This window comes from Camelus dromedarius, chromosome 4 (assembly GCF_036321535.1).
Source record: "Camelus dromedarius isolate mCamDro1 chromosome 4, mCamDro1.pat, whole genome shotgun sequence".
NCBI lineage: Eukaryota > Metazoa > Chordata > Mammalia > Artiodactyla > Camelidae > Camelus > Camelus dromedarius.
The window spans coordinates 12,685,435-12,699,417 of record NC_087439.1 but is presented as its reverse complement, the minus strand read 5'-3'; the positions used below and the strand labels follow the sequence as shown (position 1 = coordinate 12,699,417).

Sequence of the window (13,983 nt, the reverse complement as noted above, 5' to 3'; positions counted from 1 at the left end):
CATTTCCCGTAGCATTTACATCCTGAAACCGGTACCTGGTTTATACACGATAAAAATCAAACAAGAGCATGTAAAGTAGCGTGCACAGAGTTCAGAGAAAATCAGGGTGACTAAAAGGGGAAAGAAAGGCAATTAGGGACAGGAGACGTTGTGTAAAGCAGGACACTCCAACGACGTCTCCTGCAAGCCTGGACGAAACCAGGAGGCTCTGAACGCTGAGTCACTGGTAGGATGGATACAGTGCGGCATCTCGGATAGGTTGCAAGGTTAACTGCTGCTCTAGTAAATTTCCAGAATATAATGTGAGGTGGTAGTTTTCAGTGAAGAATGTAAAGCAGTGGTCCCTGACTACTCATCATAAAACTGCAGCCATCACCACCAAACCAGACATTCCAGATCCTTCTGCGATATAGTTTAAGCATTTACCTGTTTGCTTTCCCCACTGGAGTGTAGCTTTAGGAAGAAAGGTCCCTTTGCCTGCCGAGGACGCTGATGTATCACCAGGGCCTGACCCAGAGCAGGAGCTCAAACATTTGTTGGTTGAATGAACGCGTGAACAGAGATCTAGTTTTCTCATGGAATAAGAAATATGGAGGCAAGCAGTGCCCAGGTTGGTTCGGAAGCTCGTCCTGCCTTCAGGGAGCCAGAATTTTTCCAGCCTTTCACTCTGCTGAACTCTGTGCTGGGATGTCACTCCTCATCGGCTCAAAATGGTGAAGGCTGCTCCGGCCATCTTGTCCTTCCCCGTCCAACCTGTGACAACCTGCTCTCTTCATGCATCTCGTGCTGATTACCAGCAGGAAGGTGTCCTCCCTACTGGCCATGACTGGGCTGTGCACCCATCTGTAAATTGATTCTTGAACAGAAATGAGTTCTCATGGCTGTTTTAGAATAGCGGACATGAGTTCTGCTGGTCAGGAAAGGGGTGGGGAGAGGATCATGCACACACAGCGGGTTTCCACACAAGACAGGCATGGCTTGCCTTGGACCCTGGCCCAGGGGTACCACCTCCATCTTTTGCAGCCCAACAGCCAGGGGCAAGGGGTTGTGTGGTGAATCTCCCGAGACACAGGCACCCTTGAGCAGCCCTGGTCTGTTCCCAGGACACAGCCACATCACCGTCCACTTCCGCACCCCTGTCCCCCTCATGGCCACCCCGACCCTCACACAGTCAGAGCAGAACCACACTCACTGCTTCGTCCCCCCAGAGCTGCTCCTCCAGAAGAGCAGAGCCCCTCTTTTTGCTTCCCTATTTCCCCGGACACTCAAGAAGAGGAGAGCTTACCTACTTTTGGCTCAAGGATTTTCAATTCCTCAGGAAAGCAGATTTACTGAGCGAGAATCTGATGTCACGTTTCCATTTTTTAAGAAAAGTAAGCAACGTTAAAATCGAAAAACTTTATTTGGTTGAATCCACAATACATGGACATGGTACAAAAGTCAAAAGGTACAAAAGGTCGACAGTGAAGAGTAATCCCCAGCCCTCTTCCCGGGAGCCAGAGGCGCCATGTGCACATGCACTTGTATACACATGCAGCCACAGACACACGTTTCTCCGCCTCCTTTCTCTTTTTAGAAGCAAACACTGGTCTACAAGAGCCTCTTCCCCCCAACTCAGCCATGCATCCTAGCGACCATTCCCTGGCAGTCCATACAGACAGGCTTAACAGTCCATTGTATGCATTTGCCATCGTTTATTTAACCATTGTCCTATGTTGGTGGTAGTTTCCAGCTTTTTGCTGTTACCAATAAAATTGTCTACAGGAAAAATCCTTAGCAGTAGCATTGCTGGCTCAGAAGGTTGTGCAGAAGTGCATTGTGCATTGCGTTTTGACAGATACTGTCTGACTGCCCTCCCTGGGGGCTGGACGGTTCATATCTCTGTCAACACTGTATCCAGGCGCTGTTTCCCACTCCTCGGTTTCATGTGGCTCAGTCATTTCAACCAGTCAGGTTACCCTCAGCTGCATGGCATACTCTGAGCCAAAACATACTCACCATCTAATCTCTGACATCAGTGTGCTCCCTAACCCGCCCCCCGACCCGACATGGGGAGAAGGAACATCTGTAGAACGTCATTCCTCTGACACCTTTCCCATCCCCACCATCAAGGGTAGAAGTAACAAATACTCTAAGGTCCCCCAAAGCTGCCTAATTGTTCTCAAGCTAAGCTAATAAATTAGCTGAAAGGTTCAATCCAAACTTCGCTCATGCGGGAATGCAGAGCTGCAGTGTGGAGATGCTCTTTTATCAGCCTCATGAGATGCTGAGGAGACCGAGGTGAACAACGCAGGCAGGCAAGGTCCCTGCTTTTGCTGGTCTTACACCCCCGAGGGGAGGGCGGCCAACAGACGTGGCAAAGAACTGAGACTCAGACAGTGATGTGTGCCGTTAAGACAGAGAACGGGGAGAGGGTGGCGTGCGGCCGGGCTGCAGGCTGACGCTGACGGGTCTGGACGGGGCCAGGGGGTCAGGGAGAGCCCTCGCCCACGAGCCTGGGGGGAGAGCGGTCCAGGCAGAGGAGCAGCAGGTGTGAGCTGGAAGGCTGCCGTGGAGAGCCGAGAGCATTCCCCACATAGTCAGACAGGCCGCGGACCAGCTACTATATCCACCCCGCCGCCCAGTGTTTTTACACATTTATTGTGACAAGAGACCGTGACAACGTTATTCTTTAGCAGCGCCTTCAGCCTGTCACCATGCGCTGCAGGAAGGAACGCCGTGACTGGGGGAGAGGACCAGGAGAGGACCTTGGGATTCTGAAGGTGCATCACATGAGCCAGGGCCTGGCCACCTGGACAGCGGGCAGGCCCCGCACCCCACGGGGGCGCTCTGCTGGACGGCTCTGCTGCGAGTTGGGCTTTTCCCTCGAGGCCACCGCTAGCCAGGAGTGAATCATAAAGCACTTCCTGAAGTGTCCTTCCTCAGAGCGTCTTCCAAGCCAGCTGACTGCACCTCGGGCTCTGCCAAAGTTAACTGGTAACACTTCCTGCTGAAAGGCCTACCTCCCTCTTACACTGGTCACCGCTCACCTGCAGGGAGGGCGAGACAAGGCCGTGCCGAGGCGATGGAGCCCGGGGTGGCACAGGCTTCAGGCCGCTGCGGACTGCGCACAGCGTGCTCCAGGCAGGGCTGCTTTGGTCACTGCAGACGTGATCGGGGCCATCGACGGGGCAGCCCGAGGTCTCGGAGGAGGGCTGTGCGAGGCCTTCCCCGAGCCCGGCTCCCGGTTTCAGGAGGCCCGGGAGCTGCAGCGTTTGTCAGGGGGGGTTCCTCCACCTGGGAAAGGCCTCCTGCCTACTGGCCCCTCCGCCTTCTGGTTCCGCTGCCAGGGCCGGTGGACGTGGCAGGACCTGGGTCTCCACAGAACGTGGGCAACGAACCGGCACCCAGTTAGAACCATCGCTTCTAATGAGAGCTCAGGCCTGACGACCTCGGGATGTGCACTGAGATAAAAGGGGACAGGCCCCTGACGTGCAGACTCACAGCTGCTCCCCAGAGCTCGGTGCCTCCCTCTAGTGTGACCACCTGACCCCCGTGACCCGTGAGCCTGAACCCAGGCCAAGGACAGCAAAAACTACGTCCCGGGTGTCTCCCCAGACGCCTTGTGATCATCTCTTCTGTCCTGCCTGCTCACGGCAGCTCTGAGTTCGTTTACACCAGAGCAGCCCTCTGTACTCCCTGAGGCGCACGTGGACAGAGGGGAGCCCCGGGACCCAGAAGCACCCTGAGCTCCCGGGACACCGGCCTGTCAGCAAGCTCTCTGACCAGCAGGCACAACGCTCCCTGGGGAAACCTCGTTCCTCCTGAAGAACACAGTCCACAAAAGTAGCTTAGGGACGTTTCCCCCTTATTTTTTGGCTCCAGAAAAGCCTGGGGGCTTAGCAGGACACACAGCCCTGCTCTGTGGGTACACAAAGGGCAGTCCTGGGAGGGCCGCCCTGGAGGGCTTCTGAAATGATTGTGGCCTCGGGGCCTCTCCTCTGCCTCGAAGGCCTGACGGTAAAGCACATTTAATGTCCTCATCGCTCACAAAGGCACCATCTGCTCTGTGGGTTATCTGCGGCAAACAGGATTCTCAAGACCCGCTTCTGCAGTTTAATTCAAAATGCATTCAAGAAACAGAAACTAAATCATTATCTGCCTTAGGCCTTGGGGATTCAAGAAACGGAAGATACCTGCCCAGACCTCCCTATACCAAAACCAAACCGAATGCAACTCTAGAAATACGGTCCCCAGGTAGCACTTCCACGTTAAAAAGAATGATCGGTGGCTTTGGATGAGTCGTGCCAGCGTTTCCCCAATCATGCAGAGAGGAGGGGACCCGTAACCCCGGACGTGATCACCCATCCCTCCTCCCTACCACATGAAGACAGACACGAGAACAATCTACCTGCTCAAACGCTGTTGTGAGGGAGGGCGTCCATGTGCTTCTCAACAGGATCCCCTAGATGCTTCCCTGAGTCTGAAACAACTTAAGAGTCAAACCATCACCTCCTCCCGGGGCCCTGGGAGCGCCACGCGCTCTTTGGCAATCCCTCCCTTCAGCGTCATTGATCCCTTACAAAATCCACACAGATCGGGGCCCAGGGCCCAGGCCAGGGGACACGCATGGCCCAGGAGCAGTGCCTGAGCACGTGGGGCAGCAGCCTCCTCACCAGGCAGGCCTGGCAGGGCAGCACTGACACCCGGGGATGCGGTCACTCCAGCACGAGTGTCTCTAAGTCTGCCCATGGCAGGCTTCTTCGGGAACTCAGATGAGCCGGATGTTCCTGGCACCACACAGGGCGCCCTATCTGCCTGTTGAAGCTTTTATGTTTCGTGGTCCAAGCCCGCTGACTGGTGCGCATGCCAGGTCCGTGTGGAATGCAGTGCAGGCCTGGTGCTGGGGCGCACTGACCCTGCGCCCAGGTTCCCGCGGGCCCTCCGAAGGCGGATCCAGCCCACCTTTCTGGACTGGTCTCTAAAGCCTCCTGCAGAGACCGGCCCGCCCGCCCTCTCCCACCAAGTGTTGTACCTTCCCCTCCTGGGTTTTCATCACAGTTGTACTTCACCCAAAACGGCCTTCCCACCAATCTCTGCTATTAAGTTGCTCCCCCTTCAGGCCCAGACCCTGCCTGCTCAAGAAGCTTCCTGGGTCTTTGCACACCGTGCTGCTCTTCCTGCTGGGACGCCCTCTGGCACCTGCTCTTGGCCGTCCCTCCGGGACTTACACCCTGGCAGGGACTGCAGTGACTGGTGTGTGTGTCCCCGCCAGGCCCAGGCCTGACCTGTGCTCGGAGTGATGTGCTTGGCGGGGGGGACGCACAAGACCACCCCCTGGCTGGCTGGGACTCGCAGGTGGACAGGGTGAGGGAAGGTGTTGTTCTGACTTAAGTGTCCTCATGCCGAGGCCCCGTGTTCAATTTTTGGTGAGATGCCCGTGAGTGGGGTGTGAGGCTGAAGCCGAGGGCAGACGTTGTGCTTCCGTTGGAGCTGCTGCACCAGGAAGGAAGCCTGCTGGCTGGGCCTGAGCACCAGGGACAAAAGGCACCGTGGGCAAGGGAAAGGTCCAAGTGATCAGCACTCATGTCGGCTGGTCATGCAGCTGAGAGCTTCTGTTCACTTAAAGAAAAAAATATCCCAGCGGTCAGGCTCCGGGGCCTTGTGCTGGGAGCCTGAGGTGCAGGGCCTTACTCCTCAGCGTTTGCTCAATTAACATCTACCGAACAAGTGGATTCCTCTTTATTCTGAGTCCATACAAATACAGGGCACTTCAAATGTGCAATGTTACCGGAGAAATAAAAGCTGAATTGACACAGAGAACAAATACTGCCCGTACTTCTTCCTCGGATGATGGGGTGTCATCCAAGCCGCGGCGTCTACACCATCTGATTCCACCGACGACAACCGACACAGAGGTGAACGGAAGCAAAGAGGAGAAAGAAAGTACCCGGGGCGTGCAGAGCGTCACCTGCATCTTCCCTCTGCGACCTTCAGAACCTGCTCACCACCTGTAGCTGACGCGTGGTGCTCAGGAGAAAACACCGATGACAAGGACGCCGCCTGGGGCCGTCAGGAGGCCTTGGTTTTCACCTGGGACAGCAGCACCTCGTTCTTGCGGCCCTCCTGGAGGGGAAGCGGAGAGGGTGGGACTGGCGAGGGCCGCTTCAGCGCCGCCTGAGGCGCTGGTGGCCTCACTCTCCCGCCCTCGGCCCTGAGAAGCAGCCTCCCAGCGCACTGCCCCCCGCACGGCCACTGCCTGGCCACACGCTGGCCTTCAGTGCCCCAACAGCTACAGTGACAACTCGCTTCTGGCCTGGCAGACTCAGAACAGGAGAGGAGCAGGCACTGTCATTCCAAAAGACGTCCTGAAGCCTCTAAAATCTTCAGGGGGCAGGAGCAGAAAGCAGGCGCTTTCTGTGCCAGTTTGGGCCCCTGCAGTGAGGAAGGCTCTGTAAAGCAGCCCGAGGGGTCGTAAGAGGCAGCCCCAGGTCACACAGCAGGCAGAGCGCGTAGGGAAGCTCCTACTCTGGTGAGACTGGAGTTAAGACTACCCTCAGCTGGGGGAGGGGAGGGCTCGGTGGTGGAGCGCGTGCTCAGCAGGCACAAGGTCCCAGGCTCAATCCCCAGTACCTCCATTGAAATAAGTAAGTAAAAATCTAATTACCACCCCCCCATCAAAAAAAAGAACATCATTGGCTTCTAGGGGGAAACCCACAGAAGACAGGGTGAAAGATAAGCATCAAGGGACATGAAATGAGCTGTAGGAACGCATTACTGGATGTGCTGAGGCACACTACTGAGGGAGGTCACTGGCCCTGTGCCCTGCATGCGGAACCTGACGTCCACGGTGCAAGGCCGCCATCACTTTGTAGTCCCTTCTTCCAAAGCTGCTCACTGTGCCTGCTCCTTCCCCTGTGTTTGGAGTGGCCCTGACAGCTCAGGATACCTCCAGCTGCTAGCAAACCAGCTCCACTCCTTCCTGGGGCGTGCCACATGGAGCCCTGTTTACAGTGAGGGGTGAGTGTGATGGTGAGAAGGGCCTGAAGGGGTGGTCACAGCCTCTGGTCGTCATACTTCCCTAGAGATCCATTTAGTGTGGAAGAAAGGTTTTCTGTCACCCTTGAAGCCTCTGCACCCAAGACCCCTCAAGTCGGTGTTTCCCGCTCCCTGGGCTGGGCCAGGTGCCCACCCCTTGCTTTCTGATGCAGAGACCCGGGTTTCACTGACGTGCCGCTCACCCGGGGGGTTTACGCTCACTGCCCACTCAGAGCTGGGGAGGCAGCTCGGCTCCGGGCTGGGCGTAAAGCTGAATTATTCTGCCAGAAGCAACATACTCTGACACTTTTTAAGCACATGTTTTTCGAGGGGGAGATAGTTCAATTTTTCCTGGGGGTGGGAAGAGAACAAAGGTGAAGAGGGGTAACATCCGTTGTGTTAGAAAAGTGAACTAGGGAGTTTTATTTAAAATGAGTTATTGAGATTTGCTTGGGGGGGAAGAAACTTCCACCCCACCCAGTCCAAAAAAAGTGGGGAGGGGTAAGAATGGGAGAAGAACAGGCAGAGAGTCACACTATTATGTTGTTATACTATTTCCTCTACTTTTGTGTATTTTTGACAATTTCCATAATAAAGAGATAAAACCATAAAACAATGAATAAAGAAATAAATTAGTTTCAACTGTCACCCACCTCACCTTTTCAATGAAAAAAAAAAAAAAACAAAAAAAAAAACAACCCAAAACAAAACCCTCAGAAGCATCAAGACAGTGCTGCGAGAGAGTCCCCACCAGGGGCGATTCTGTTCACCGCACCACACTCAGGTGATGCTTGAGCTTTTCAGTAAAGACATCCGAGGCTGTCACCCGGGGTGTGTGAGCGCTGATTAAATTTCATGTGATCTCCTGGAGGCCTTTTGGGAGACCACCGAGTGATACTGGCTGTCTGCTCAAAGCAAATACAGAAAGGGCCCTTTAGGTATTTCTTTCTAGAAGAAAAGGGAAAAACGTCTCCTAGTCTCTGCTTCTTTCCCTGCTGAAGACCGCGTGGGGCTCGCGATGTGCCGGACGCAGTGAGTTCGGCTTGCTCAAGGTTACGTGCCCAAAGCAGCTTCATAAGCACCTATGCCTGGCAGCTGTCAGTGCTAGGCTTGACTTTCAGTCTTGCTTTGGTGACCTTGTGAGAGGCTGTGCTTTACAAACACAATCAGTGATACTGCAGTTGAGGTGGTTCCAGAGTATGTGCAGTCTGGCAGTTTCCGGCAGACATGTTATTAACAGCCCCTCCCAGGGCAAGCCGGCGGGGGGTTTAGAGATAACCCAGTGTCTCTAATTAAAGAGGCCTGGATCCCAGGGGAGGCTGGAGTCAGGGCAAGACCAAGATCCGGTGCCTGCAGGAGCCTGTGGGCGTCGTGGGGGCTCAACTCACGCATGGTCAGCTGAGCCCGTAAAGGGAAGAACGTGGTGGCCAAGACCATGCGTGGATGACAGTGTGCTCTGCGTGGAGAATAGTCATTGCCTAGCACGGTGCTGGGGACCAGGACGCAGCGAGAATTCACAACTTGGGAGCAGATAACCGAGCAGGTTGGGGAGGCAGATAAAGGAGGCAGAACAGAGCGTTCTGGGAGGAGACGCCATCCTGGGGTGAACGTCTGACTTGCCAGTCTGTTTTTCTTCTACATGCAGTTCCATACTGCATACGTAAAACAGCAGAATTACTGGAGCTGAAGGGATGGGGTGGAAACTAGGGGGCAGCAAGCAAGCCTCTGCCACCACCTTCTCCTCAACACCTGGCCCCACATTACCTTGGAGGAGCTCGAGAAAAGATTCAGGATTTGGGAACGCTAACACGTGGCTGCTAATTTCAAATTTTTGCCAAGTAAAGTGGTAAAAAAAAAAAAAAAAAGTACACACTATCACCATCATTTTATAAGAGAAAGGCAATTTTAACATCAAAGAACAAGAGGACAGGCTGTTTTTTCTTTTAAAGGTGAGTCCTTTCAATGAAATGTATTTAGCTGTCTGAAGGGCATAGTACACTCGCCCTCCCTTTTTTTCCTGACTTGCTTTGGACTGAAGAAAACTGAGGCCAGCCCCCTGGTCCTGGGTGCTTCACGGGCTCCGAGGGACGCCCCCGCACCCCCCCCCCCTTTCTGGTCTCTGACTGGGAGCAGCTGTGCCCAAGGCAGTGGTAATACAGAAATCTTGATCTTCATGCATCTGAGGGACCCGTTTGCTTCACAGGTCAACCAAGCCTTTAGCCCCAAGAGCCTGCAGTGCAAGAATGAGCTTTTCCATTTCACTTTTATTTGCTTTGATTCTGACAGCTTATCCTTACCCTGCCCAACTCACTTGCTTTTTGTTTTTGCTGTCAAAAGAGCAGAGCAACATCAGAGGTGTAATTCCCCTAATTCCCCTCCCCTGGGTCTTCTCTCTTTACGCATTATTTGGGGGGAAAGAGAGCTCTGGTGGGGAGCAGCGGGTTGCCGTTTGCTCCCTGCCTTGGGCCTTCCTGCGTGCTGCTCCCTGGCCGAAGCACTCGGGCTCTGCCCAAGGCCAAGTCCTTCTCACCGGAGAGTGGTCTCCCGACCACACTCTCTACCTTAGTCCCCCCAGGGCAAAGCCTGGAATTACTTCTGACTTGTGATTACTTGTTTTTGGGGGTTTGTTTCCTAGCTTCTTATCTATCTCCCCCGCCCACCCTGGACACAGGGACCTGGTCTCTCTTATCACCTGTGTATTCCCAGGGCCACGGCAGGAGCTGGAGGAACATTTATTGAAAGGGTGAGAGGTTGATTTTGAAGTGCCTATGGTTGTGGCTCCCAAAAGTTATGTCACTAAAAAGGGAAGGAGAAGCAGAGAAGGAAAAGACGGGGAAGGGAGGGAGGGAGGGAGAGAGAAGAGTCTTAAAAACATGCAAGGACAAAATGATTGGGATGGAAAGACTATTTTCTGTTCTGCAGCCCACATACCAGGATATAACTATCTTTAGCACCCCTGTATTTTCACCAATCCCCAAATTCACTAAAGCCACATGGGTTTACATTAGAAAGGGGGAAGGAATTCCCAAAACTGAAGCTGCTGTGATCTCGGCAACTGACAGAATGAAATCTCCCTTCTGGAAAAGCTCTTAAGAAAAGGGCACTTTTCTTTCTGGAATGACAGAGAGGAACTGTGCCGAAATGCAGGGAGAGAAGACGGCGCAAACGGCACTCAGCCGAGCGTGGGGGTCCCGGGTGCCAGGCCCAGTGCTGGAGCTCTCCTCTCTCCCCTGCCCACAGACCCCACCCTGCCAGGGAGCTGAGGGCTGAGTCCTGACGCAGGTGCACAGCCGGTGGGCGGCAGGTCTGACCCCAAGGCAGCCGTCCTCCCCGTCCACTTTCCTCCCACGCGGCTGCTCCCTCCCCAGCCTAAGACTGGAGGGACAATTGTAGCTCTTTCCGGGTGGTCCCTGAATGTGAGCTGATGGTGCCCTTTACCTGTGAGTCTAATGTGCTTACTGAGTTAGGAAGACGAAGTGATGCTGCCTAGAACTTCAACCAGGGCCTCAGGATGGGCCACAGAACAAGGCGATCGTGAGCTCCTCACGCACCTGGACTGTAAGATCTCACCGCCAACCCGCTGTTTCCCAGAATAGACCAGCAGAAAACCAGAGAACTGTCTGATTTTCAAATGCTGCTCTGGAGGTGAGCACAGTTCTCTCCTCAGCCTTGCAGGCCCCGCCCAGCCTCCCTCTTACCTCCTTGAACTCTTTCACGGTCTTAAAGTACAGCCTTTGTTTTTCTAACAGTTCCAAGTACTGGTCGTTCAACTGGTCTCTTCTCATTTTGTTCTCTTGCTTCTTCTTTTCCATCTGTTGAGACATTTCGGGAACACTGATGAAAAGGCACACTCTGACCAAAGGCGGCTGGCAACCCCCAACCGACCACTGTTACTGACGTTTTCATGGATCTCCTTTCATGCATCACTTTTGACGTTAACTTATTTGCGTGATATTGCAGACAGACTGTAATTTATTCAGCAGTTCTATCACTGGGCTAACCGTTCCATTTAATTATTACCATTCTGTGTGTGTGAGTACAAACAATTTCACAAGAAACGGATCGGTGGTTCCCTTTGCTCAGGACCCTCCCACGGACTGGACACCTGTACTATTACTTGTACTCACTGCTGGTCTGTTTCGCATACACGCTGACCTGCCAGTTCTGGAGCCACCTGTGCTCTGGGGACACACACTCCCCTGCCATACCTATCTGAGCAGGAGCCAGCATGGCACTTGGGCACAGAGGGCTCTGTTTTTGATTTTGTTTTTGTTTTTGTTTTTAAACAAACACAACAAAGACATCCATCCACGTAAGTGCTGTTGTGCGCAGCGGACACACTCCATCCAGGGGCCAGTCAATATTCAAACCCCACGTGGAGCCTGTGTTGAGAACTGCTTTTGGAGTGGACTGAATGAATTCACTCGTTTAACAAATAGTTCTTGGGTGCCTGCCACGGGTCAGGTGCTGTGTTGGCCACCAGCCACACAAACGAGAGAAGACAGCCCCCTCTGCCGGGGGACCTGACCACCCATCTGGTGCCCGGCCACCTTGTCAGGGAGACAAGACAGCAGTGAGGTGCCTACAGCATGAAGCCAGGGGGAGGATGGAGAGAATGAAGGGGTCAGGCCCATGTCCTTCCCCAGGAATGCATCTGCTAGTAATCAGGGAGGACAACTTCCTGTTGTTCTTTACTGTGGGCGAGAGCGGCTCCCCAAGGACCAGCGCGGCAGGGCGGGAAGACCTCCATGCTGAGGTTTGGGTTGGCCAGGCTCCCTGCCCTCCACCTCCACCTCCCTCAGACCCCGGATCATCAAGAAGGGACCCCATTCCCTCTTGCATGAGAGCTTGTCCTGCCCTGGGTGAGCACCCACGCACATAGACAGGAGCTGCCTCACCTCTGCCCTCTCTTCTGTGGCTGAACAGTCTTGCCATCAGTGATACACACACACACACATATATATACATTTGCTCCTCTGACATCATTTTACTGAAGTCCTTAATGGGGAGATTAATATTTAGCTACAAAGAAAAGGGTCTGGTGAGCTTTTGCCTTAGTTCACCTCTTGTAGACGGGATTACAGGCAGCTTGAATGCCTCTTTCTACGTAGGTTTTCATGACAGATCCTCCAGGCAATCCTTTCTCTCATGTGCTGACATTCTGGCCTCACTCACTGGACTACTTTGCTCCAAGTTTGTGAGAGGAGACGCCCCAGGTCCCCAGAAGGTTCACCACTGCGCCTGAGGACCAGGTGTATGACAGGTTTTTTAAGCAGGACGGAGAGCAAGAGACACTGGCAGTACTGGTTAGGATTTACCCGGTCGTAGTAGTGGGGGACTGCGGCTGTGTGAATGGCTTCCAGACCGGCAGCAAGTCTGCCTTCCCACTGACGGACCATGCGCGTGTAGTGCCGGAAGCAGCCAGCCCCCGTGCCGCCCCAAGGCCGGGCGACTCCCCGCTAAGCCAGCTCATCCTGGGAGCTCCCACACCACTTCCCAGCTCCTCACTTTCCTCTTCTAACTACTGAGGCTCAATATCCTCTCACTTCAGCAGAATTCAGCAATTATTTGCATTTTTGTAGTGGGTTCCTGAAAACTAAAATGCTCTTGAGCTGCTAAGAAACAAATGCCTCACAGCAGAAGGTCGGGAACCGAAGACCCAGTGAGGAAACGGTTCTGGGCGGGAAGGAAAGCCTGGCTGGTGAAACGGGGGGTAATGCTCACTTCAGAGGGCTTTTAGGGGGATTTGCACAGTGCGTGGCACACGGTGGGTGTTCAGTCCTTCCTTGGGAGCTGTTGCCAAAAGCGGCGTCTGAATGACCAGGGCAGGCAGCCTGTGGAGCTGGCCTGCCCACTGCAGGGCCAGAGGCAAGCTGGGAGCCTCTGCAGACACTGAGATGTGTCCTCAGAACTGAGAGCACATTCTCAGAACACCCAGAAGAGGCCTGTTTCCCCAGGGCCTTCTCCATCACCAGTGTGCAACCCGGGCCACATTACAGAAAAGAAGCCATCTGACCTTCATCCGACTTTGCTTAATTCCTTCTACGATCTGCTCCATCTGCCGTAAAAACTGGTCCCGGGCAGCAGGGGAGGCCATGGCTCTGAAAGAAAGACAAGCAGAGGTATGAACAGCAAACAGGACTCTGAGAAAAGCGGGAGGCCCCAAGGGGTCAGCCCTGTTCCCAGATGATGCCCCAGAGCAAGCAGGCCCTCGCAGGACAGGATGGACTTGTGGGGCCCCTGCGATCCCAGAAGCCAATGACTCCCAACTCTGAGGAAGGCGTGAAAACCAACCTGGTCTTGTAACTGAATATTAATCTTTGCCTCCCCATCTCCACTCTCCCTACAGTTTTCTTAAATATGTATTTTCTTAAATAAAATCAAATATGGCTAAAATAACAAAAAATATATTTTTTACTTTGAGGTACTGCTTAAGAAATGAATACCACCTGGTTTTTAAACATCTGTGGATTTAGAAGCACTGCTCAAGATTGGTAGATGTTTTCTGAGGTTTTCCTAAAACCAGGCTGGGAAACCTGGTCCTGTTTCCAGGAGCAGTGGCTAAATGAGTGAATTTCCTGATGTCCTAAAACGTTCCCCTTCCCCTCCCGTTCTGCAGAGGGAATGACACCAGGAGGATCCGAGCACACAGGGACACGGACTGAGAGTTCCTCCACACATGGGCTGCCAGAGAGGAGAATTCGCCACAAAAGCACCCAAACATCAGCCCCTCTCAATGATAGGGCATAAAGATGAAGGCCCAATTCTAGAAATGTCACAAGGTTGTTAAGGCACTAACTGAATCTGAATATTAAAGGGAGCTGTTGGATTTTTGTTTGTTTTTAATTAGAAAGGAAGCTTAAAATCTAGTGCTTGTAGTCCACTGAGATCCTGGTTGCTGGTCACCTGCCAGGGGCTGGAGGAGATCACTGCTGCAGGGAGAGGAAGCTGGCTGGACAGCCAGCC

The 13,983-nt window shown here is 53.6% G+C and overlaps 1 protein-coding gene across 2 annotated transcripts in view; it reads right to left on the bottom strand.

Annotated features, from left to right (window-relative positions):
• Positions 1-1,383: 1,383 nt before the first annotated feature.
• The window catches only part of CCDC93 (coiled-coil domain containing 93), an 86,752-nt gene continuing 74,152 nt past the window's right edge, over positions 1,384-13,983 (bottom strand). For both annotated transcript variants that reach the window (XM_031451286.2, XM_064484698.1), the window contains 3 exons: positions 13,034-13,118; positions 10,716-10,829; positions 1,384-6,105 (listed from right to left, as the gene is read on the bottom strand). In XM_031451286.2, coding sequence (XP_031307146.1) covers positions 6,052-6,105; positions 10,716-10,829; positions 13,034-13,118 — 253 coding nt within the window. In that variant the 3' untranslated portion in view covers positions 1,384-6,051. The remainder of the gene's footprint in view (positions 6,106-10,715; positions 10,830-13,033; positions 13,119-13,983) is intronic.